The 26,958-nt window shown below is 43.2% G+C and overlaps 2 protein-coding genes across 3 annotated transcripts in view; both read left to right on the top strand.

Moving 5' to 3' along the window:
- MPP2 (MAGUK p55 scaffold protein 2) overlaps positions 1-11,704 on the top strand; it is a 36,182-nt gene extending 24,478 nt beyond the window's left edge. For both annotated transcript variants that reach the window (XM_044298083.1, XM_044298084.1), the window contains exons 9-13: positions 5,490-5,558; positions 5,979-6,140; positions 7,089-7,291; positions 10,358-10,486; positions 11,095-11,704. In XM_044298083.1, coding sequence (XP_044154018.1) covers positions 5,490-5,558; positions 5,979-6,140; positions 7,089-7,291; positions 10,358-10,486; positions 11,095-11,271 — 740 coding nt within the window. In that variant the 3' untranslated portion in view covers positions 11,272-11,704. The remainder of the gene's footprint in view (positions 1-5,489; positions 5,559-5,978; positions 6,141-7,088; positions 7,292-10,357; positions 10,487-11,094) is intronic.
- Positions 11,705-14,368: 2,664 nt separating this feature from the next.
- LOC122942047 (all-trans-retinol 13,14-reductase-like) overlaps positions 14,369-26,958 on the top strand; it is a 49,054-nt gene continuing 36,464 nt past the window's right edge. Inside the window, 4 exon segments of the mRNA XM_044299540.1 lie at positions 14,369-14,435; positions 17,091-17,216; positions 24,344-24,526; positions 25,292-25,521. Coding sequence (XP_044155475.1) covers positions 14,369-14,435; positions 17,091-17,216; positions 24,344-24,526; positions 25,292-25,521 — 606 coding nt within the window.

Below are 26,958 nucleotides of genomic sequence, written 5' to 3'. Positions count from 1 at the left end.
AAGGACAGCACTAAATCCTCTGGGGCACGCTCTATTGCAGGGAACACCAATCAGATGGAAGTTGAGGTGCCCTTGATGGTATAGGTGTTTAAGGTGCTTTGGTGGCTGGGCCCCTGTGTTTGTGACGCCAGCATCATTAGGTGAAAATCCTAAGAGTAGTAGAAAGAATGAGGAGTCAGTTGTAAAACAGTTGAACATTTACTGAATCAATCGTCTCAGGACAGTTGGTACAGTTCATCAATATATCAATTGTAATAATCCAGATGTTACTTTAGCTATAATTCCTTAATACAGGTCTGGCAATTGGCAGTTGAGGAGTTCTCCTAATACTTTGACTTTTTTAACAGGCAGAATGACAATTCTTACTTAAGTACTTTTGCACTAAGTCCACTTTCTAGCACTCAGGTACTGAATATAATGATTTCCTATTTATCTTGAGCAATCCAATAATGGCATTCTCCCTTGTGGAAGGCAAACTCTCTGCTACATTATTTGAAGCAGGATGCTCTCCTGAACAATTCAGGTTCACTATGTTCCCAGAAGGCATTTAGTGAAAAAGGACAATTCTGCCCACTAATTATCCAATTGTGTCCAGGTACCTTTAAAGGGAACCTGTCACCTGGATTTTGTGTATAGAGCTGAGGACATGAGTTGCTAGATCGCCGCTAGCACATCCGCAATACCCAGTCCCCATAGCTCTGTGTGCTTTTATTGTGTAAAAAAAAAAACTATTTGATACATATGCAAATTAACCTGAGATGAGTCCTGTCTCTGACTCATCTCAGGAACAGGACTCATCTCAGGTTAATTTGCATATGTATCAAATAGGCTTTTTTTACACAATAAAAGCACACAGAGCTATGGGGACTGGGTATTGCGGATGTGCTAGCGGCCATCTAGCAACTCATGTCCTCAGCTCTATACACAAAATCCAGGTGACAGGTTCCCTTTCAGTTCTCATGGTCACTTGTGCTGGTGAAGTCCCTCAGCTAGACTCAGCTCTAATCTTTACTAGACTTGCTTTATATCCGTACATAGACTTACTGTCTTGTGCTGAGCTGCAGTAAACGCTTGATTTGTCCTCTCCAGGCTTGATCAGGGCCCAGAGGAAAGAAAGGCAGCTACATCTTGGAACTTGCCTGTTCTCCTCCTCCATCAACTTCCTTCTCCTCTCTCTCAACTTCAACTAACTGAATTCACTTCCTGTTCTAGCACACCCCAAGCCACCTAGGAGCGAATAGATCTAATGACAATGCCAGCCTGATATTGGGGAAATACAATACATTAAATATGAATAATTATACAGAAATTTAAGGGAACCACTTGTACACACATAAGTGGGACGCTGCATACACCACTGCTTAAAGATAAGTCGTAAGTCGTCCTCGACGTTTGACTTGCGGGACGCTGTGGATTTTTTCGCCGTCACCTGAAATATATAAAACATTCACCGCAAACACAAATATGCATACTTTTAATGCAGAGTACTATTATGGCACTGCAAAGAAAAAGGGGGTCAGTCAGCACACCCCAATGCGCAGGGGCACGTTGCTATGGCTGAAAACAACACTGTAAAACAAAACATGCAATGCAACAGCTCTCTGCAAACCAAATAAAGTACAAAAATGCATAATAATTGCTAATGCTATACTTATAAATTAGAAATGCTTGGCAAATACATTTTGTACAAAATTATTTGAGCCAGTCTGCCGCACGTCAAGGAGATCTATGTAAGATGGGTTCCTAACACTAAATTCTACCTGTTATGTGCCATGACGGCTACCATACAATTCAGGGAGTGTAGGTTCCACATGTATGCTGGGCCTGCTTAAATTTCTGTCATCTTTGGTGCCAAAATGGCCTCCATTATATCCAAGGAATGCAGGTACCAACATGCATGCCGAGCCCACTCCACACCTCTCATGGTACCAAATGGCCACCAAAGAATGCAATGAGAGTCCACACTATACCTCTCCTGGTGCCAAATGGCTTCCAGTGAGTGAGGGAGAGCAGACCAAGCTATATACTCACACTAGCTGGTAAAGAGTGCACGATCTGAGGTGTCAGCCACACCTCCAGTACAAACTGCAAAGAAAAAGGGGGTCAGTCAGCACATCCCAATGCGCAGGGGCACGTTGTTATGGCTGAAAACAACACTGTAAAACAAAACATGCAATGCAACAGCTCTCTGCAAACCAAATAAAGTACAAAAATGCATAATAATTGCTAGTGCTATCCATTATATCCAAGGAATGCAGGTACCAACATGCATGCCGAGCCCACTCCACGCAGTGACCGGAGACCTTAGACTTTTCCCTGCTTTTTATCAGCGCAGGATGTGCTGTGAATGGCACAGGCAGCGCAGCGATGCTGCCTGTGCCTGCAATAACCAATAGCAAAGCTCCGGACAGCAAGGAGCTTTCCTATTGGTTAGATTGGGCGGGTGCCAGAGCGATACAGCGCCCTGCAGTAGGGGAAGCCGGTGGAAGCTGGAAGGAGGAGGGGCCGGCTCCCGGGGGTGGCTGAAGCAAAGAGTGCCGTGCGCGCTGCCCAAGGACCCCGAGAAGCATGGCAGCTAAGGAGCGAAAACCTACAGCCCATACATCAAGATGGACCTGCAAAAGAAGGTGACAGCGCGGGGTGTAATGTATAGATGTGTTTGATGTATGTAGAGTAGTGTGTGATCATCACATACTGCACTATATACATCATGCACATGTATAAATCACATGCCCCCCTCACAGTAATAATGGCCAGATATGTGCCCTCTTCACAGCAGTAATGCTCACACGTGCCCCTCACAATAATAATGGCCAGATATGTGCCCTCTTCACAGTAGTAATGCTCACACGTGCCCCTCACAGTGTTACCTGGTTCTGGCCCGCAAAATTTATACCAAGTCTAGTGTGGCCATCAGACGAAAAATGGTTGGGCACCACTGCTCTAGTTAATCATTTACTTCTTCTATCATTCCTTTCTGAGGAACGCCTACAGCAGGTTCCTCACAGTTTCACTGATGCATTTTACTATTTTAAAAGAACAAAGAAAGAGACTCTGTGTGGCTTCCTCAGGGGTTAAGGAGCATCTGACACGAGCGCCTCATTTTTCAGATCTTTATAGGGCAAGAAAGCCCTCCTGCGCTACGTGCCTGTATTGACATTGAAGGGAAGCCAGTGGTGTTTGGGCGCATCTCTGTTGTGGTTTTGGCCTGGTAAGATCCTCAAGATCTCTGTTGGCAATGGCTGGCTGCCATAGAATATTTGTGCTGGCAAATCCCGTGGCATATTGGCACTGACTGGGGATGGTACCACTTGGAACTGAAACAGAGTTTGGTAAAAAAAAAATTACAGTAGAAATTAATTTTTGAAGTTATTACACGAAGTCTCGCAAGACTTTGCAAAGTAATAACTTTGGTTCATCTGAGCCAATACATTCTAATACTGTACGGAGCTCCAGCTCTGTACAGTATTCTAATGAAGTTTTATGCGAATCGACTTTGGATGTTTCATCCTAAGTCGATTTGCTCATCCCTAGTTATTAGGTTGATTCCCAATTTAAAGGTCACTGGTTCAAATCTAGGAACAGCCATGAAGAAGATTTCCAGAGAAAAGAGAAACAGCATAATCCAGCTCATTGATAGCTGTATCTCGGCCAAGAAAATTGCCAAACTGCATCATGAGAGTGACAGTTGAAAGAATAGAAAATTAAGTCCGTCCATCCATTCCAAAGCCAAGTGTTGGACGTCCAGGCAAAATGTTGGAGTCAATAAGTCAGCTCATCACAAGGTCTAACAGTTCTGGCGCAACAAACACGGCAGTGAAGATGGCTCGTATGCTTCGTTATAGTGAGATAACAGATGTTCATGCAAGCACCGTGCAATGTGCATTACACAAGTCTGGAATGGTGGCCCTAAAAATGGTGAAGAAGCTTTGACTTTAATATTGTCTTAAGAAGTGTTAGCTTGAGTTTGCAAAAAAGTATGTACAGTGGACAGTAGATTAGAAATAGGTAATTTTCAGAATTGACGAAAGTCAATAGACTGGGCTCTGATGAGTGCAAATGGGTCTGGAAGAAACAAGGGAAAAGGGGGCAAACAGATTGAGAACTTAAAGCAACTGTCAAGTTCTGTGGAGGAATCCTGATGATATGGGGTTGTTTCACAGCCAAATACATTGTATATTTGACCAGGATTGATGGTGGTCTAAATGCTGATCTATATGTGAGTATCCTACAAGACAAGTCACTTTGTACACTCGAGTACAATCGAAATTGGTGAGGAAATGGTTCAATGACAATGAAGTAGAGGTGCTGGATTGGCCCCCCAGACCTCAACCCAATCAAACACTTGTGGGTAGAATTAAAGAAAAAGCTGTATTCGTACCCAAGTGAGTCAACCAGTATGCACCAACATTGAGAACATGTAGAAAAGACCTGGAAACAGATTTTGGTCATGACATGCTTGAATCTGATCTAGAGCATGCCCAGAAGGATTCAGGCAGTGTTGAAAGTCAAAAGTAGATTTACAAAATAATAAAAATTCTAATGTGGAATTTTGAGAGCAAAACAGTAACAATGCAGTTACATGACAAGAATCTGGATAACTAATCTTATGCTAAATAGTTGCAAGGCCAATTCATACTGTATATGAGATAGCCAATAACAGCACAGCTGTTCCCCTGCTTGTTCTATGAGTTAGCTCATGTGACCTCACTGACCAATCCTAGCCCTTATGCGCATATATAAATGTCTCAGCCCCCTTCCCAGATGCCTCAGTGTCAAGGTCCTTGTGTCCTGTTAAAGTTCCTGATAACCACTTGTGTTCCTGACTCGTATTGTGTTCCTGGATTCTGCTACCCATCTGACCCCTGCCTGCTTGACTTGACTCTCCTGTTGCCGACCTGGATTGCCTGACCTGTACCTGTGCCACCTGCCCTGACCTTTTGCTTGTCTGACTACGCCTTATCCTTCGGTCCTGCGCTGTTGCTCCTGGTAACGACCCCGCCTGCTGACATCGCTTGTACTTCTGTTACCTTTCTAAGGTCTCTCCTGGTCCGCCTGGACCAGCTGCCGCGTGTGCTTATCCTCAAGAGGTAGCGACCTGGTGTTCCCCTCAGGAAAGTCTATCCCCACCATCAGGGGTACTGTGAAGAATTAAGGGGTTCACTTAGACAACGCCCTTAGAGGAGATAGGACACGTGGCACAGTGGGTTCACACCCGCTGGTTCGTGACAGAAAGATATGGAGCCTGACAGTCCAGCGTTAATAACATTGTTACCCTTTTGCTCGTCAGTGTAAGTTCCATTCCGTTGAATAAGGGTGAACTGCAATACTGGACGCTGCCCATAGACAAAAGTGGCACTGTTTCTGGGAAAAAAACAGACCCTTTTTCCAAATCTTGTACATGTTCTTTAACATATTTAGTTTGATATAGAAGGTCAGGAGACTATTGCAATGACATTTTTTTACATGTTCTTTAAACTTGTTCCTAGGTGCCCTATGTGGAAGTATGGGAGGGAAGAAAAAGAAGAGGATTATGTATGTAACCACAAAAAACGCAGGTACAAATTTTTAAAAAATATCCCAGGTGATACAAAATATTTAAGAAAATAAAATCGCCAGAAGTAAATATTAAAATGATGATTGATTTTAGTCCTAGCTTGTTCTATATGGTTCACTTGCTTTTAAACATTGAGTAGACTCTATATTGTGTATTCTTCCCAACAACAAGTGATCAAACTGTCATCTAGCGGCTGACCCAGCAACAAGTGTGCATTTCTCCTGCGGCGCCACTACAGGGGTAATGAAGCATTACACAATTTCTATTGACATATGTGGGAATTCCATGTAATACACTGACATACTAAACCCAAAGGATCTAGGGAAGATTTTGCTTGTCTCTTCTCATCTCCTTCGAATTTTCAGTCTTCAGTTTCAGAACAATGGTATGTTGGTAACCCTGATATCTTTCTTCTATGCAGAGTTTGATCGCCATGAACTTCTCATATATGAAGAGGTTGCAAAGATGCCCCCTTTCCGAAGGAAGACCCTCATTCTGATTGGTGCACAGGGCGTGGGAAGGAGAAGCCTAAAGAACAAACTTCTAACCTCAGACTCGTTAAGATATGGCACCACTACACCTTGTGAGTTCATGGCCACCTTGAACAAACCCTTTGTGAAAATAATCAGATTATACAATATCCAGTTGCTTAAACACTCCGCACTCTGCTGCCCAGAAACAATGCTGCTGTATGAGGATGAGTGATAGCAATATGAGCAATAGTAGCCATCGCCATCATCCTCATACTGTGGAGGTCATTGCTGCATGTAAATGTAGCTTTTTACCTCCACTAACGAGCAAGGAATTTTCAGGAAGGAATGCTTTCTTCCTGACAATTATCTGCTCATCTGTGCAGCAAAAGTGCTCCTTTAGACCATCAGCAGGTTAACCTGCCAGAAAGTGCTCCATTCCCATGCAGCGCCACCACAGGCGATACGAAGCATCACAGAGTTTCTGCTGAAATATATGGCCTGATTGTCCATAGTGAGAGACAGTCCTCTTTTAACTTTTCAAAATGTGTGGAAAACTGTAAAATAAGCGATTTATTAATGTATAGTTTTCACAGCCAATGTTTAATACAGTCTGTCTGCACTATGTTCTGGTCTGCAACATAGATGCTGATGGAAATGACTAGGCCCGTCCATCAGCGGCCTCCATTGACTAACTCTTTGCACAGCAGTGTTGGAGGGATTGCTTGGTACCATTTTCTCCTTCCTGGGCTCATGGTGTGGCTTAACCCTATAGTAGATATGTGAGTGTAGTTTGCATGTGCAAAAGTATTGAAACCTATGTAGATATTCTGGCACACCAGAATTGATCAGCAAAGCAGAAATCCCAAAAATGTACACATATCTGATACTGCAGGGCCCTCTCTCCTTCTGTACCAGTTTGTAACACATTTTGTTCATAATTAGTGCAATTGTCTGTATTATGTATGTGCCCCCTTATCATATGTACAGCGCTATGGAATGAATGGCGCTTTAATAATAAATAATAATAATACTTTCTCTCATCATCTCTTTCCTTGTAGACACCTCTAGAAAAAGGAAAGAAGGAGAGTGGGATGGTCAGTCGTATTCCTTTGTGTCTCGAGCTGAAATGGAGCAGGACATAAAGGCTGGGCGATATTTAGAGCATGGAGAATACGAGGGCAATCTGTATGGTACAAAGATTAGCTCCATACAGGAAGTGGTGGCATCAGGAAAAATGTGTGTGCTGGACGTGAATCCACAGGTGAGGAAGAGATGAAGTAATTCTAAAATGATCGATCTATCTATCTATCTATCATCTACCTATCTGTAAAGTTGCAGCCCACAAGTTCTCAGTGTAGAGGGAAAGGATAGGACATCAGACAGAAGCAAGAATTACACTCTTCACTTCTTTAGCAGAAGGCCTTGGCATACCCACTGGCCACGTCTCTGTATCTCTTTGATGGGAAACGGGGCCAACTCCTGGCCTCCCTCCATAGGTGGACTGGCCATAGAATCTACAGGGAAATTTCCCGGTGGGCCGATGCCCAAGGGGCCACCCATGCATTTCTCATGGCCGCCAGCAAGGTAAATAAAGATCTGATGCTCTCAGCATTAACCTAAGTAGGAGCATCAGGCAATTATACATCTGGCCAGTGGCTGCACGTGCCCATCGGAATTCACCTGTATTGCTGTCCTCAGGATGATCAAACAGTTTCATACTTTGGCATGGGTGGCAGTATGTTTTGGTGCACTGTGGTATTTTTTTCTGCATGTTATTGCTGGCTCTGTTGTCCCAGCTTCAACCAATTTGGCCTTGTCTAAGACCTAAAAAATTTTTTTCCAGGGCCACATTAAGTACCCAGTCCATCCCTGCCTCCCTCAGGTGCGACATGCCATCTAGTCACCGGCATGCCCACACTGGTGAGCTGGGGCAATGGCTTTTCCCCTTCTCTAACATATCAAATAGGCTCTACAAACACCTCCCACCCATACTATGTTTGTGCAGTGGCCCGGGAGGAGTGGCGGCAGAAGGTGGGAGTGGTAGTGTCTCTGGCCATTACAGTCAATCACAGTGGCTTTCCTTAAACTGTTGCTCCACAGGGTCGTGTAGTGAAAGGAGGGCAAACCCTTTCTTCCTCCGGAGCACACCCTGATGTTGGGAGTCCTGCAACATGGTAGTAAGGGGTGCCCGTCATGTTGATTGTTTGTGTGGTTGTAACGCAGGATGTGTAGAGTGCAATGGTTGATGTATGGTGCAGGAGTCAGTAACCAGGCCAGCTGTGCAGTATGGGAGTTGTAGTACATCCAAATATAGCAAGAAAACACCTTCCCCACAATATATTGTACATTTCCCCAGATGATTTTGTATGGATTGGGCAGTTGGAAATTATCGTACCCTTTCCTTATCCTTCTTAAGTCTCTTCCTGCAAAATCTATGGCTGTCAATCACTTTTGCAATTGTGCCTATAATTTGCAACTGAGGTGTACAGGTTTTTTTAAAATATGACTGGTAGGTTGTGTCCAAGTGTGTCTTAACAGTTTACCCCTCACTGCAGTAAAGACTAAATAGCTTGGGTAGCAGGATACCTTACTGACTCCAATGCTCGGACATACAGATTTCTGAATCTTCTTATCTCTTTCACTCTTTCTTCCTTTATGAACATCATCGTGTCCAAGTGTGAAGGGAGCCTTAATAGTTTACCCCTCACTGCAGTAAAGTCAAAACAGCTTAGGTAGCTGGCCATGCAGATTTTTGAACCTTCTTGTCTCTTTGTCTCCTCCTTCTTTTCTTTAGATCATCCAGAGATTAGTGAGTCTCTGTAGCTTTTGTCCGGTAATGCGAGGAATGGAGCATTTGGGGTTGATTAATCTCCTTGCTAACTCTAGATTAGAACTCTGTAGACAGAGCTTGGAGCTTATCCAGGATCCACACCCAAGCTTCCTTCAGGGGTTTTGGAACAGTTGCTTAACTCTGTCACATTCATATATTACCATATTGGGCATACACAACATTAAAGGAAATGTGTCATCAGAAAATGACATATATGTATCTACCTATCTTCTATTTATCTCTTATATATATATATATATATATATATATATATATATATATAAATGAGTTTCTGTCTGTCTGTCTATCTGTCTGTCTGTCTGTCTAGACGTTCTTTATGCGCGATCAAACGACTGGACCGATCTTCACCAAATTTGGCACACAGGTACATCAGGTGTCCGGGAAGGTTTTAGACCGGGTCTCAGCTCTCTAGGACGTACCGTTCCTGAGATATTCCCAAACATTAACCCCCTTCCCCCAATACAAGCCTGCAAGTCTTTCTCTTCAAATCCCAACTGCTATAAACACAGTTATACTCCAGGTTTCCATAACAACCCAGACATTTTTCTTTACTGCTTAGAGGGGCGGTCACTGTGAAAGTCAATGTTAAAGGGTCAGTCACTTTGAAAGTCACTGTTAAAGGGGCAGTCACTGTCAAAGTCACTGTTAAAGGGGCGGTCACTGTGAAAGTCACTGTTAAAGAGGCGGTCACTGTGAAAGTCACTGTTAAAGGGGCAGTCACTGTCAAAGTCACTGTTAAGGGGGCGGTCACTGTGAAAGTCACTGTTAAGGGGGCGGTCACTGTGAAAGTCACTGTTAAAGGGGTGGTCACTGTCAAAGTCACTGTTAAAGGGACGGTCACTGTAAAAGTCACTGTTAAAGGGGCGGTCACTGTGAAAGTCACTGTTAAAGGGGTGGTCACTGTGAAAGTCACTGTTAAAGGGGCAGCCACTGTTAAAAGGGCGGTCACTGTGAAAGTCACTGTTAAAGGGGCGGGCACTGTGAAAGTCACTGTTAAAGGGGCGGGCACTGTGAAGGTCACTGTTAAAGGGGCGGCCACTAAAAAGGTCACTGTTGAAGTGGTGGTCAATGCTAAAGGGACGGTCACTGTTAAAGGGGTGGGCACTGTGGAGGTCACTGTTAAAGGGATGGTCACTGTTAAAAGAGCGGGCACATGAAGGTCATTGTTAAAGGGGCGGGTACTGTGGAGGTCAATGTTAAAGGGGCGGGCACTGTGGAGGTCATTGTTAAAGGGCGGGTACTGTAGAGGTCACTGTTATGGGGAAACTGTCGATATCTTTTTTAGACACCCGGAAACATAAAATGAAATAGATGAAATATACCTGTGCGAAGCTGGGTCCTTCCTCTAGTCTATTATATATCTATCAATATCTACCTATCAATTATCTATCTATCTTTCTCTTTGTCTGTCTATCTAATATCTATCTATCTATTTATCTACTGAAAATCTTTATTTTATTTGAATTTCTTTTGCAGGCAGTGAAAGTCCTCAGAACTGCTGAATTTGTACCATATGTTGTTTTTATCGGGGCTCCAGATTTTGACACCCTTAAATCTAATAATCTGGGTGCAGTAGAGGCTGGTCTTACAGCTAAACAGCTATCAGTAAGTGATGTTTGTTATATTCTATAAATTATTTTGTGCACTGTGCAAGAAATCACCCCCTATACCGCTATGAATATTATTCTATATACTGTCTGAAAATTAACTATATTTAGAAAGGCCCCTTTAAAGAGAACCTGTCATCCATATTTAGACTATGATCTACAGTAATGCATACATTGTACTGCAGATGAGGAGTCCAGATTACTAGTTTTTATTTTCCTACCTCCCCCTGTTCCCCCGCTGTCAGCACTCAAAGCTGCACTGAAATACACAGTCACTACTGCTGTGCTTAACTTCTAACATAATGGAGAGGACTCATGTGCGCATGGACAGCAGTGCCGACAATGCATTTCAATGCCGCTCTGGTCTAAAATCAGGGCGACAGATTCCTTTTAATGTGTTTTTGGCTGAATCTACATGTAGTCTGTGCTTGGACAGTTTAATATTGTACTTGACATAGTGGGCCCCATTGTCCTATGACGGTACTGTGCTGTTGGTGCACCTGAGAAAGAATTGTTGTCTTAGGGACCCAAACACAAAAGCACCAAAAACAAGCTTGAAACCCCAGAATATACATTTTCATTACTCCCATGCCCTTCTCCCTACAGGATGGTGAACTCCTGCGCATTATAGAAGAGAGTGAACGCCTGCAACAGGCCTATGGCCATTATTTTGATCTCAGTTTGGTTAATTCTGATCTGGATGAAACATTTCAAGAACTTCAAGTGGCCCTGGAGAAACTGCGCACCGAACCCCAGTGGGTCCCCGTCAGCTGGGTCTACTAGAATTCTTTACTGCCTATATATTCTTTCCCTAAACATTCCTGGAGCCAGACAATATGGATGGACACTCTGATTACCTCCTGGGTTTTATCTCAAGAAACTCAATTCCTCTTTATTCCTACTACACACTGTACTTGTTCAGTTGTCTCAAAGTGCTCTTCCATTCCTTTCCCTTACCTCATCTTATGTTCATCATGGTGATTCTATTAACCCTTACCCTGTTATACTTTTTGGATGCCAACCGTGGTTTTAAAAGTAGATGAGGGTGTATTTAAAAATATCTACAATTGACAGGAAAAATAGCATAACATACCGGGGGACATTTATCAATAATGGTGTAATTTGTGCCAAAAAATTACTAAAATTACAAATTAAGGCTGGTTTCACACGGGCGTTGCGGATTGGGGCCGGATGCGTTCAGGGTGCGTTCAGTGAAACTCGCACTATTTTGCAAGTAACTTCAGTCAGTTTTGTCTGCGATTGCAATCAGTTGTTTCCGCGCGGGTGCAATGCGTTTTGATGCGTTTTTCACGCGCGTGATAAAAAACTGAATGTTTACAAACAACATCTCTTAGCAACCATCAGTGAAAAACGCATCGCACCCGCACTTGCTTCCGGATGCAATGCGTTTTTCACGCAGCCCCATTCACTTCTATGGGGCCAGGGCTGTGTGAAAAACGCAGAATATAGAACATGCTGCGATTTTCACGCAATGCAGAACTGATGCGTGAAAAACAACTCTCATGTACACAGACCCATTGAAATGAATGGGTCAGGATTCAGTGCGGGTGCTATGCGTTCACGTCACGCATTGCACCTGCGCAGAAAACTCGCTCGTGTGAAAGGGACCTAAAAGTGTTGATTTGATTCACCTCATATATCAAAAGGTGCATGGCACTTTTAAAATTAGATTTTTTTAAATATCAACTTGATTATCCGCCTATTTCTCTCGTTTTGCGACATTTTAACGTCAATAGCACTAAAATGTGGCTTTTTTATACTGAAATGCGAAATTTCAGCCAACCCCTGCCAGACAGCACTTGCAACTTTTGAAGCATATTTGCGACATTTACAGTGGTAAATTGCGACTTTTGTCTCAGACTCAGAACTTTTTTTATTGTTTTGTTTTTGTTGAATGTCAATTTACTGACAAAACCCTGTTGTTTAGGTCATTTATATTAGATAAAAATAAACGCCTCCTGTTTCAATACTTACCTATCACTTGTTTCCATGACAAGCAGTTTTTTTCACTTCATAAATGCAACTTTTTGACAAAAAGTTACATTTTTCTGGCATAGGCGTGAATTTTTACACAAAACACCACCACATAAGCTGGCTTAATCGTCCGTAACAATTTGAGCCATTTCTGCCAATTTGATATCCCCACCCACTTAGACATTTTTAACTTATTTCTGCCGTGATGCATTCTTTATAGTGAAAATTCTAAAGAAAACAGGTAATATATTTGGCGCAAATCAAAACACCATTCTTTTTGGTACATTTTACGCTATAATTCTGGCACAACATGCTTAAAGAGGACCTTTCCCCGATTATGACACTGTGAACTAAGAATACAGACATGGAGAGCGGCGCCCGGGGATCTCACTGCACTTACTATTATCCCTAGGCGCCGCTCCGTTCTCCCGCTATGCCCTCCGGTATCTCCGGTCACAAAGTTATGGTAGGCGGAGTCTGCCCTTGTTCTTCTGTAGCGCTGGCCAATCGCATTGCAGAGCTCACAGCCTGGGAGAAAATAACCTCCCAGGCTGTGAGCTCTGCGCTGCGATTGGCCAGCGCCAGAGCAGAACAAGGGCAGACTCCGCCTACCATAACTTAGTGACTGAAATCTCCGCCTACTATAACTTAGTGAGCGGAGATACCAGGGGGCATAGCGGGAGAACGGAGCGGCGCCCAGGGATAATAGTAAGTGCAGTGAGCTCCCTGGGCGCCGCTCTACATGTCTGTATTCTTAGTTCACAGTGTCATAATCGGTGAAAGGTCCTCTTTAATAAATGTCCTCCACTGTGCTATTCTTCCCATTTAACTAGCGGAATCCATCATTACCAGTCAACCGAAAGCCAAAACCTCTCCCTAGTGAGTGGGGGCCTATATGTCTAACGTATGGTTATGTAATAGGTTCCAGAAGAAGACTTGACTGTGTCCACTCACTGAGCCAATTTTAACTAAATACATCATTGAATGAATGGCTATGGTGGAAAAAGATGGTGAAACAAGGCCACCTCACGATCACATTCATGTACAGTATATAAAAATAATGGGGTCTCATTCTTCAAGAGGTTGTCCAGGATTGCAAAAAGGGTCTGTGTTTTTCAAAAACAGTGCCATTTTTTTCTTGTCCATAAGTAATTTCCGGTATTGCGGCTCAGCCGCATTTGGTTGCATGGAGCTTTTGGGGATTTTGTAATCCTGGGTAACCATCTTTAAGCTATGAAACATCAATAGATAGCTAGATGAATAACGTGGATGCCAAAATAACACTATTACCCTGCCAAGGGCTATTTCAACCATGAACTGACTCTGCAGTAGTCCCGTCAAAGCCATAATTTATGGGGAACATCACATTCAGTCACAAGAATTAACATTCCTTAAAGGTGGTCTTCCTCCCCCCCTCCCCCCGTATTGTATGTGCAAGTTCTTCCACAAAGTGTCAGTATTAGCATTAGAATTGTTTGAAGTGCTTTGTAGAACTTTATAATCTGAATATTATTTTTATATAGATATATTTTGTCTTTCTTGTGGGACAGAAGACTGACTTCTCTAAGATATTTTATTGTCTATCTATTAAAAGCATTTGTTATAGTGACTAGTGATCATTCCGTGAGAATTCAGAAACATTTGGTAAAAACAATAAACTTTATATTGTCTGTAAGTTTTTGTGGCAATTTTACATGACGTTCCTGGAAATTTGATGTATTTATGAAGCCCTAAAATGGTGAGGGGAACGTAGATCCAATGAAAGAGGTCCACCAGCTAGATATTCTAGGCCACAATGTGATCCTGAAGACCAACCCTTAATTAGTTGGTACAACCTAAAATGAAGTACTGATGCTTTTTCAAAATACAGTACACAGGCTAGAAGATGAGGATGGCCGAGAAAAATTCTTTAGAAAAAGGACAGTTGGATAAGCAGAAATGGAGCCCCCCAAGTATATATTATATATAACATGATATGCATAGAAATATTATTTTTATTGGTATAAAGACCACCATGATAAATATTTGGACCATATGCAGTCAAAGAATCAGCGCCCACCTGTGCTCTTTTATTCCCACCATGCTCTATTGTGTACATTTCATGGACACCATAGGGATGGTTTTTGAGGGATAATGTGATTTTTGTATAGGACATAGATTATGTTATTCTACCTCTTGCAACCTATGGACCTTTATGGAGGATGGAAAAGGAACAGTAGCATCTTTATCCATTTATTTGATAGTTCCATCTGAAAAGACTAGCTTGCGCCAAACCTATTGAATTGGGCCTATTTCTTCCATACAGCAACTGGTAGACAGCAAGTGGTAGCTGATAGAACTGTGTGGGCCACCCTTTTCTGGTTTATGTGCCTGGGCTCTTAAGATCGGTACTACATGAACTACCCTAATGGCAGGCCTGAAATTAAGTTGTGGTAATGGCTTCACTTGACATGAACACTGTGTATTATCACCATTCAGTGGATGCTGCAATACTGGACACAACCTATTGACAAAAGTGGAGCTGTTTTTAGAAAAATAAAGTAGACTCTTTTTTAACCTCATATTGCCACTTTTAGATATCATTATACCCACTTTACCACTGATTTATTTTGTAGTCTATGGGAAGAATTTATCATGAGGAGAATTTTTGAAGAGAGTGGGGGGATGTTCATTATGGGTCTAAGCCAGGGTTCTAGCATACAAAACATACACATTTTGTTGTAACTGTGTCAACATTTGCAACTTTTTATCTTTCTCCAACACCCTTTTCTCTTTTACCCCAAAATGGGTGGAGTAGCAGGATTCAGGCTGAGATCGGGACAGCACGAGAATCTGAAAAGTGTTAGCACATGGACAGCAGAGGGTGCGACAAATCATGTGCCTCTTAATAAATATGTGTTGGCGTAATTTGCGCTAAATTTATGAAATGGCGCAAGTCACAGGGAACTTTCATTTAGAGTTATTACTGCCGTTTTTTGCCCCTTGAAGTGAGATTGCTCTCTTTGCGACTTTTAAAAAAGTCACAGTTGATAAGTCTGGAGTGAACCTCAATAACACAGTGAACCATGCACACTCTCCGCCCACTTTTCAAAACTGGAGTGAGTGGTTTAAAAATTATAAAATGTTGCAAAATGTTTGCACAAAATCCTAAAAATGAACAAATCCCTGTTTTGTGACTTTTTGAAGCTGGAATTCTGGAGTGATAAATTGCTAAATATTACCTTAAATCTACAGACCATCTGCTAGTGTTGTGTACAATCCCATTTCATATATTTGGAGATTACTGCCCTTAGCAATCAGCATTAGAAAACATTTTTACAGACAAACCTAAATTGGTCTCCCACTACAGGAACAACTGCAAGGGGTGGAGAATAATGGGAGGCCCATAGCCCATAGAGAAATTGTTAGCACCCTAAAACCAATAAAAACATATTGAACACAATTGTGGAAGTTTCAGTTATCACTGGCATTGTTATTTAGGCCTCATGCACATGACCATTGTGCGTTTTGAGGTCCGTAAACCGCGGATCCGCAAAACATGGATGGCGTCCGTGTGCATTCCACAATTTGTGGAACGGCACGGACAGCCATTAATATAACTGCCTATTCTTGTCCGCAAAACATTTTTTTTGCGGCCCACGGAACAGAGCAACTGGTGCAGACAGCACATGGAGTGCTGTCAGCATATTTTGCAGCCCCATTGAAGTGAATGGGTCCGCATCTAAGCCGCCAAAACTGTGGCTTGGATGCGGACCAAAGCAACGGCCGTGTGCATGAGGCCTTAGACACTGCTGCTGATACCTTTTTTTGCTAGGAATGCATGTAATGCTGGGGTTTATGCTAGTAGCAATAGTGACGTTCTCTGGATTAGGAGTTCCTGGGTCAGCGATTGGCCTAGCAATCCTTCTCTTGGGTTTACTGTGATAACAAGGAACCTTTGTACTGTGTTTTCTGACACTTTTACTTGTAGCTTCATTTCAATGTGTGTGGACGACTTCTGTGTTTGCCGTGCTGTGCATGATTCCCTGCCGGGCAGTGTGTGCAGGTATACCAGATCCGTGCAGTGTGTGTGCAGGTATACCAGATCCGTGCAGTGTGTGTGCAGGTATACCAGATCCGTGCAGTGTGTGTGCGGGTATACCAGATCCGTGCAGTGTGTGTGCGGGTATACCAGATCCGTGCAGTGTGTGTGCGGGTATACCAGATCCGTACAGTGTGTATGAATGTGGCCAGTCTTTATATGTGGTCTGAACATTATGTGAGGGATCATGTTTACTAAATACCCATGAGTGTATACTAGGTGTGAATATTGCATGATTGTATAGTGCCTTCAAGGAGTCTGTGTATTGTGCAGTCTATCTATCTATCTATCTATCTATCTATCTATCTATCATCTGCCTATCTATATATCATATATCTACCTATCTACAGTATTTATCTATCTACTATTTGTCTGTCTATCTATCATCTCTCTATCTATATATCATCTATCTAGCTATCTACAGTATCGATCTATCTATCATCTATCTATTGCTCATATATCTCGCTGTATTAAATGCTGCCCACAATGATTCTACTATGGCTCTTGCTTGCTCTGTTCTTGTTAGTTTCTTTGCTCTATTTCTACCTGAGGGTCTATTGTGGACGGGGCAGTATTTTTAGGGAAGAATGTATTCAGCCCCCAAGACCGCTAGTCACTGACAAGAGAACCAGGGACAAGGTTCTTAAACAAGGTGAGTATCTGGGACATGCAATGCAAACGTAAGGCTAACGCATCTGTGTTCCTGTAAGTGCTTTTGTGTTCTCTATACTGTAATTGTGTTACAAATGACATTATACAAGATACATGATATGTTATGACATAAGTTGTAATGTAATACCCATTGTATGTGCACTGAAGCAGCAACACTAGAGAAAATATTGTGGTTTGGGGGTTTGTGATAAATATCTTTAAAGAGGTTCTACAGGACTGGAAATACACTTGCTCATGGGTTGTGTCTTGCACTGCACATCAGCCGCCTTGAATGGAATGGGGTTAAGCTTTAATACCACACAACCTGTGGACAGGTATGGGGCTGTTTTTGGAAGAAAGCAGCTATATTTTTCGAATCCTTGACATCAGTTGATGAAAATACCCTTTTAAGATTCATCATTCCAAGGACACTGCTTAGCTGAAAATGAATTTCTAGAGTATCTCCTACCAGTGGTCAGTGAAAAATGGACCAAACACAGATGCCAGGGGTTTCTCACAGATCTACAGACTTCAATGAGAGTGTTTGGTCCACAACACAGACCCAAGTAGTGCATGTCTCTCTGATTTTTCCACTGACCCACAGGCAGTGTGCAACATACTGATTCGCAAAGGAGTGTGTGAGTGGCTGGATGAGTCATGTAGTCATTGTTCTGAGGCTTCCTGGGCTGGCATGCATTGATGGGAAGGAGAACATCAGTTCTTTCCTTCAGCCCACACTCAAGTTCTGGGGTTCTCCCACCTGTTGCTGGTTGAGGTGCCCATGATGTTGATGGTTTTACAGTGCAAGGCAGTGTTTCGGTTGTCTTGACTCCAACACTTTGCAGTGTAGTAGTGATACAAGCAGAAATAGCAAATGTGGTGCCAATAATCAAAAAGGGTCCAAAAACAGAGCCTGGAAAATATAGGCCGGTAAGTTTAACATCTGTTGTGGGTAAAGTGTTTGACGGTTTTCTGAGAGATGCTATCTTAGAGCATCTCAACGGAAATAAGCAAATAACGCCATATCAGCATGGCTTCATGAGGGATCGGTCATGCCAAACTAATTTAATCAGTTTCTATGAAGAGGTAAGTTCTAGACTTGACAGCGGCGAATCAATGGATGTCGTGTATCTGGACTTCTCCAAAGCATTTGACACTGTACCACATAAAAGGTTAGTATATAAAATGAGAATGCTCGGACTGGGAGAAAACGTCTGTATGTGGGTAACTGGCTCAATGATAGAAAACAGAGGGTGGTTATTAACGGTACACACTCAGATTGGGTCACTGTCACTAGTGGGGTACCTCAGGGGTCAGTATTGGGCCCTATTCTCTTCAATATATTTATTAATGATCTTGTAGAAGGCTTGCATAGTAAAATATAAACACTGAAGAGAACAGAATACTACTACAGAGGGATCTGAATAGATTGGAGTCTTGGGCAAATAAGTGGCTGATGAGGTTTAACAATGACAAATGTTGTGCACATGGGAAGGAATAATGCAAGTCACCCGTACATACTAAATGGTAAAATACTGGGTGACAATGACATGGAAATGGATCTAGGAATTTTAATAAACAGCAAAATAAGCTGCAAAAACCAGTGCCAGGCAGCTGCTGCCAAGGCCAATAAGATAATGGGTTGCATCAAAAGGAGCATAGATGCCCATGATAAGAACATAGTCCTACCACTTTACAAATCGCTAGTCAGACCACACATGGAGTAATGTGTACAGTTCTGGGCTCCTCTGAACAAGGCAGACATAGCAGAGCTGGAGAGGGTTCAGAGGAGGGCAACTAAAGTAATAACTGGAATGGGGCAACTACAGTACCCTGAAAGATTATAAAAATTAGGGTTATTCACTTTAGAAAAAAGACGACTGAGGGGAGATCTAATTAATATGTATAAATATATCAGGGGACAGTACAGAGATCTCTCCCATCAGCTATTTATTCCCAGGACTGTGACTGTGAAGAGGGGACATCCTCTGCGTCTGGAGGAAGAATGTTTGTACACAAACATAGAAGAGGATTCTTTACGGTAAGAGCAGTGAGACTATGGAACTCTCTGCCTGAGGAGGTGGTGATGGTGAGTACAATAAAGGAATTCAAGAGGGGCCTGGATGTATTTCTGGAGCGTAATAATAATACAGGCTATAGCTACTAGAGAGGGGTCGTTGATCCAGGGAGTTATTCTGATTGCCTGATTGGAGTCGGGAAATAATTTTTTATTCCCCTAAAGTGGGGAAAATTGGCTTCTACCTCACAGGTTTTTTTTTGCCTTCGTCTGGGTCAACTTGCAGGATGACAGGCCGAACTGGATGGACAAATGTCTTTTTCCGGCCTTATGTACTATGTTACTATGTTACTGTGTAAATGATGGAACCAGGTTAGTTGCAACAACTTCATTGTACGTCACACAAACACTGGGTACATAGTCGGCATACAGTATGCAATTCCCAAGACGATGAGAGATGGAGGGATGAGTCACATTCCTATAATTTGTACAATCCTTCCGAACTGACCAAGGGGTGCAACTGATTATCACAATGCAGGGGCGGATTGGAAAAAAAATGTCCAAATTGACAGAAGACAGGACAAAACAAGTAGGCCGGAACAAGAGAAATAGGTGGGGCCTGCAATACCACAGTGCAGCACAGAATACTACCCCAGCAGAACCAAATGCCACAGTGCAGCACAAAATACTGCCGCCCCAACCACAGTATTTAACTGTATGACCGTCATGAGGACCGTAATACAGTTGCGTTCAGGAGGGCACCTGTGGCTGTTAAGCATGAGATCATCATCAACTAGCTACAGAACTAGGTACAGCAGGGGAGTGCTGTGATGAGGATGGGAAGGGAATAGAAGTGGTGGCAAGGATGGTGGTCTTCCCACTCTGGAGCTTTCTGGGGCCATGCAGTGGTTGGAGGGCTTTGGGGCACCTGCCTAGTGTTAGGTAGGTGACCTTGGTATAAGTAGGTTTTGGGGTGCAAGGCAGAAGAGCAGAATGAGAGCTAGGGGCCAGCAGATGGATAGTGGATTCAATGGACAGGCCTGTTTTATTACAATAAATAAAGTCTCTCTTTGCTGAGTAGATAATGGGAGCAGTAGTCCATACAGCAACAATAGGCACAGTTCCAAGGTATATTATTAGAGGATAGGCTTCTCCCAGCAGTTCTGTATAGGCAGTAGCAATGATGGTAGGGATCCTCCCTTAGTGTCTCGTACATACACTTTGTGATCTTCCCAAATAACCACAGGCGTGCAACTCCATCCTCTCTTTCTGCAATGGCCAGGCTGCTGGGTGCAGATGTTAGATCCAGATGACCAGTCCATCTCAAAGTGTAGTGGGAGCTGAAGCAATGTACCGTTTCCACAAGCAGTAAAGTATTATTGCAGACTGTGCCTGAATTCAGCTCAGCCTAGAAATGTGGTTCTCTACCTTCTATGCATGTGCATTCTTTTTCTCTCAGGGAAAGTCTTTCAGTTAAGCTGTTCTCTGGCAGTTCTTAATCTCAGGAGTGGCATCCTGGGTACGGCTTCTCTTCAGGCACACATCGCAGGAGCTCACACAGGCGCGCACTGCCTCACTAACCAGGTGGTGGGTCCAGCCCATCACCCTGGTAACGGCTAAGACTGCCAGTGTTAACTATTAGCTGCCTATACATAACCATTTGGGATATACATACAGGTGAAACTCGAAAAATTAGAAAATCGTGCAAAAATCCATTTATTTCAGTAATGCAAATTAAAAGGAATTGCATTAATGCAGCTTAAAATTTGAATTCTGTGAAAAGGTTCAATATTCTAGACTCAAAGTGTCACACTCTAGTCAGCTGATTAACCCATACCCCCTGAGCAAAGGGGACCTCAAAATTGTGACTTTGGGGTTTCATAAGCTGTAAGCGATAATCATCCAAATTATAACAAATAAAGGCTTGAAATATCTCGCTTTGCATGTAATGAGTCTCTCATATGTTAGTTTCACCTTTTAAGTTGCATTATTGAAATAAATGAACTTAAATATTCTAATTTTTCGCCTGTAGTGCATGGAATAGAGTAATTTAACAACAAAAAAATCACAAAATGTAACTCCTGGCACAAAATTAACTCTTAGCAGTGATCACATGGGTCACTGCATCCCCATCATCCTCAGTACAGAGACTGTAATCTGTTGCAACTAAGCAGGCTTGGTTATTACTTGCATCATACGCCAGAATAATATCTGCCTTTACCCATCCACTTATCATCAATGACACCCCAGCCACCACGACAGGAAACCCCATAATCCAGGGTATGCCCCGAGGGGAAGAAGCATTGCGCTCCTCACGTCATTGCGCAACCTGGGGAGCGCCAGGTTACAGACTAAAACCTGATATACTACCATCCTCGCCACCGCAACCACTCCTTGCTCTCGTCTCCCTCTCTCGTGGCTCGCTGTAGATGCGTAATTTTACTGGTTTCTTCCTCAGATATAGACGGACCTTTTGAGTAGCCTCCTGCTTCAGGTCGTCGGACGACTGCAATTACTGTGCCTGTTATATTTACAGCCCTGCATGAGAAAGTAGAATCATATGACATTGAACATCCAAATATACGGATGAAGAAGCTGGCACATGAGATGTGAGGTGTATGAGATATGTGTTCAGACATAACTAGATCTGCTAGTATCATGATGGGCCCTTTAAAGAGCAGAACATTTCTACCTTAAGGCTTGTTCAAAACACGGATGCCGCCCATGTGCCTTCCGCAATTTGCGGAAACGGACAGCCCTTTTTAGAAATGCCTATTCTTGTCTGCAAAACGGGACCAGACTCATAATTTTTGTAGGGCCACGGAACGGGCAATAGGTTGCTGCTATACTTAGTGGCGTCGCTAGAGGGGGGCGAGGGGGGTCAATTGCCCCCCCTATGTTGTTCCTTGCCCCCCCGGGTGCCCCCCCGCTGATTCCCCTGAGTGAATACTAATGAGCGCTTCCATTATGGAAGCGCTCATTAGTACCGAAGAACCAGGAAGTGGTGAACGCTCTGTACTCACCACTTCCTGGTCCTCAGCTCGGCTATCGGCTGTGCAGGGCTGCGCACAGCGTGAGGTCGCTCTGTGACCTCACGCTGTGCGCGCCAGTTTAGAGCACAGTCGACTGAGGAGGGAGAAAATGGCAGGCGGCGTCCGTCCAGGAGCAGGAGAGGTAAGTGTTTTTTTATTTTATTTTATAAAAAATGTGGCTGCTGGGGGCATTATGGGGGCTAATAGGAGGCATATGGGGCTAATAGGAGGCATATGGGGGCATTTAGACGCATATGGGGCTAATTGGAGGCATATTTGGGGGCTAATTGGAAGCATATTTGGGGGCTAATTGGAGGCATATGGGGGCATTTGGAGGCATATTTGGGGGCTAATTGGAGGCATATTTGGGGGCTAATTGGAGGCATATTTGGGGGCTAATAGGAGGCATATTTGGGGGCTAATAGGAGGCATATGGGGCTAATAGGAGGCATATGGGGGCTAATAGGAGGCATATGGGGGCTAATTGGAGGCATATGGGGTCTATGGGGCTAATTGGAGGCATATGGGGGCTAATTGGAGGCATATAGGGGCTAATTGGAGGCATATAGGGGCTAATTGGGGGCTAAAAGGAGGCATATGGGGGCTAATAGGAGGCATATGGGGGCTAATAGGAGGCATATGGGGGCTAATAGGAGGCATATGGGGGCTAATTGGAGGCATATGGGGTCTATGGGGCTAATTGGAGGCATATGGGGGCTAATTGGAGGCATATTTGGGGGCTAATAGGAGGCATATTTGGGGGCTAATAGGAGGCATATGGGGCTAATAGGAGGCATATGGGGGCTAATAGGAGGCATATGGGGGCTAATTGGAGGCATATGGGGTCTATGGGGCTAATTGGAGGCATATGGGGGCTAATTGGAGGCATATAGGGGCTAATTGGAGGCATATAGGGGCTAATTGGGGGCTAAAAGGAGGCATATGGGGGCTAATAGGAGGCATATGGGGGCTAATTGGAGGCATATGGGGTCTATGGGGCTAATTGGAGGCATATGGGGGCTAATTGGAGGCATATAGGGGCTAATTGGAGGCATATAGGGGCTAATTGGGGGCTAATAGGAGGCATATGGGGGCTAATTGGTGGCTAATTGGAGGCATATGGGGGCTAATTGGAGGCATATGGGGTCTATGGGGCTAATTGGAGGCATATGGGGGCTAATATGAGGCATATGGGGGCTAATATGAGGCATATGGGGGCTAATTGGAGGCATATGGGGGCTAATTGGAGGCATATAGGGGCTAATAGGAGGCATATAGGGGCTAATAGGAGGCATATAGGGGCTAATAGGAGGCATATGGGGGCTAATAGGAGGCATATGGGGGCTAATTGGAGCCATATGGGGGCTAATTGGAGGCATATGGGGTCTATGGGGCTAATTGGAGGCATATGGGGTTAATTGGAGGCATATGGGGGCTAATAGGAGGCATATGGGGGCTAATAGGAGGCATATGGGGGCTAATAGGAGGCATATGGGGGCTAATTAGAGGCATAATGGGGGCTAATTAGAGGCATAATGTGGGCTAATGAGGCATAATGTGGGCTAATGAGGCATAATGGGGCTAATATGAAGAATAATGGGGGCTAATGAGGCATAAGGGCTGATATGGGGGCTAATGAGAGGCATAATGAGGGCTAATGAGAGGCATAATGTGTCATCCACAGATGCCCCCATAACAGTGTGTCTTCCACAGATCCACCATAACAGTGCGCCTGTGCACTGACGAGAGACAGAAAGAAGGGGAAAGAATCCGCGGAAGCAAGCAGAGGACGGCACAGCAGACGACTGAATAGCTTCTTTTGTAAGTAAATTGTTTTATTATAAATGTATCCCTGCATACCGCAACTCTCTAGTATTTTGTAATCTTATTTCTATATACTTATTTTGTTTTTGCCCCCCCATTTTTGACTGTGGTATCTTTGTGCCCCCCCTATATATTGTTCCTAGAGTCGCCACTGGCTATACTCCTCCTATCTTCTGCAGTTACAAAAGATCAGACATGCAGTCTGACCGATCTTCATTTTTCCTGATATCTGCTTCTTTCCTTTGTCCAATGCAGGATTCTCCCAGGACAAAATCCCACCCAACCTGGATGCACTGGTGATTGGAAGTGGTATAGGAGGACTGTCAGCAGCTGTTGCTCTCGCAAAGGCTGGGAAAAGAGTCCTTGTCTTAGAGCAGCATGATCAAGCAGGAGGTAGTTGTCACACGTTTCAAGAACACGGCTATGAGTTTGATGTGGGTGAGTATTTAGGTAGACTCCAGAGTGGACCGTAAAATGATAGACGGTATAAAGCATAATAAGATTTCTCTTTTTCAATTCACTGATGGTTTTGGCTTCTGAAACTACTACTATAGTAAATTGTGCATATGAACAAAAAAGAAAACAATTAGCTGCGCTCACCTGAATCCATTATAGATGGAGGCACGGACTACGCTGGGAAAAGGCGTAACAATGTATAAGAAAAAAAAGAGAAAAATCCAGCTTCCAAAAAGTGACAGTTCAAACTTCACGTCTACGCGTTTCGGATCATGTAACTGCTGTGATCCTTACTCATGACTAATGAGTAAGGATCACAGTTAGGGTCCATTCACACGTCCGTATGTGTTTTACAGATCCACAAAACACGGACACCGGCAATGTGCGTTCCGCATTTTGCAGACCGCACATCGCCACCACTCTCATAGAAAATGCCTTTTCTAGTCCGCAATTGCGTACAAGAATAGGAAATGTTCTATTTTTTGCGGAACGGAAGTGCAAATCCGGAAGTGCGGATGCGGACAGCCCATTCCGGCCCAATTGAAAATGAATGGGTCTGCGGACCCCTTTTGCGGACGTGTGAATGGACCCTTACATGATCCGAAACGTGTAGATGTGGAGTTTGAACTGGTTTTTACTGAGCACTTGGAATAAAGGCTGTCACTTTTTGGAACCTGGATTTTTCTCTTTTTTTCTTATAAATTGTGCATATGCATGCAGTTTTCAACAGTATCTGAAATTGTATAGGTCTCCACTATGTCGGACAGATGCACGAAGGAGGAATGTTTAGGGTGATCATGGACCAATTAACGGATGGACAACTTCAGTGGAAACGTCTGGGAGATCAGTATGACTCAGTCATCATAGGCCAGAAGGTGTACCAAATTTATGCAGGAAAATGCGAATTTCCAGATGCCCTAAAAAAGCAGTTTCCAGGAGAAGAGGAAGCCATTGACAAATTTGTCACTTTGATGAAGGTGAGGATTTATTGATGTACAGTAACTTTTTTGTCTGATCCAGATATAACATGAAACAGCTAAAGAGTAAGGTCCTCAAATTAAAAGATTTCAGTTGTCACTGCAATGCTTTTCTTTCTATCATGGTCCAGGTAGTCCATGTGAACTTGCCATAATGATAGGCACTGCATCTGTTATAGGGCCTTTGGAAGGTCCTAATCTCAGATGTTCTCCTTTCTGATAGATTGTATGAAACTTAGAGGAAATATGTCACAGTAAATGTTTTTTGCCAGTTCAAATCAGATAGTAATATATCTCCCTTTTTTCAAATTTATTTTTATTTTGTGATTGCAGATTTATTTATTCTGTTTCCTGAACATTATGGGAGCGGCCATCATGCCTGAACTATTCTTAACAGCATTTACACAGCATTAAAACATTTATTTACGGCAGTCCCACGGGCCATAGACACAATGGTCAGGAGGGGACCTCATTGACTTGTATGGGAGAGTCTTCTAGGCTATGCTCTGTGCAGGGGCGGATTAAGTGCCTCATAGGCCCGGGGCTGTTTCCCAAACTTGGGCCCCTTTTCTCTATTTATCAATGACCCCCCCCCAATTCGGTGTTTATTCGAACCTTTATTGAAGTTTTTAGAACAATGGTAAATGGTCTTTCAAATAATATATTAAATGTTTTTTTGTTTTTTTTATTACAGGGAAAGATTTATCCAAACTAAATTTAAAGGAAAAGTGACTTGGTTACTTATAGCAAACAATCAGATTCCACCTTTCATTTCCCAAATGAGATCTGAAAAATGAAAGGTGGGATCTGATTGGTTGCTCGGGACAACCAAGTCAGTTTTCTGTACAACCAGTTTGGAAAATGTACAATAGTGCCATACTGTATACAATAGTAAGTGTCAGAGGACATACACTCTTACAGACCACATACATTTATAACATCCCCCATAATCATGTTCAAAAAATGAACAATCTAGAATCTGAAAATATTACAAAAAATATTACAAAATCATATGTGCACTCTCCACCCAGTAACTGCCTCCAAGATTGGCGCAAGTAAATGTACCTTGTGTATAATGAGACCCCAGTATAAGGCTATGTCTAACTTCAGTAAGTGGCATTTATCATGTAGAGAAAGTTAATACAAGGCACTTACTAATGTATTGTGATTCTCCATATTGCCTCCTTTGCTGGATGCATTTTTACATCACATTATAACACTGCTCATTTTCATGCTTATTATGACCACCCTGCAATCCATCAAATCCATCAGTAGTGGTAATGCTAGCACACTATAGGAAAGATTGTGCACTCATGTGGTCTCGGCCACCAGTGAGTCTGGAACTTTCTCCCATAGTTTGCAAGCACGACCACCGCTGCTGGATTATAGGGTGGTCGTACCTATGGAAACTAGCAGTGTATAATGTGATGGAAAAAT

The sequence above is a fragment of the Bufo gargarizans genome, chromosome 6, assembly GCF_014858855.1.
Source record: "Bufo gargarizans isolate SCDJY-AF-19 chromosome 6, ASM1485885v1, whole genome shotgun sequence".
Taxonomy (NCBI): Eukaryota; Metazoa; Chordata; class Amphibia; order Anura; family Bufonidae; genus Bufo; species Bufo gargarizans.
Note: the sequence above shows the minus strand (reverse complement) of the source record. Positions and strands in the feature narration are given on the sequence as shown.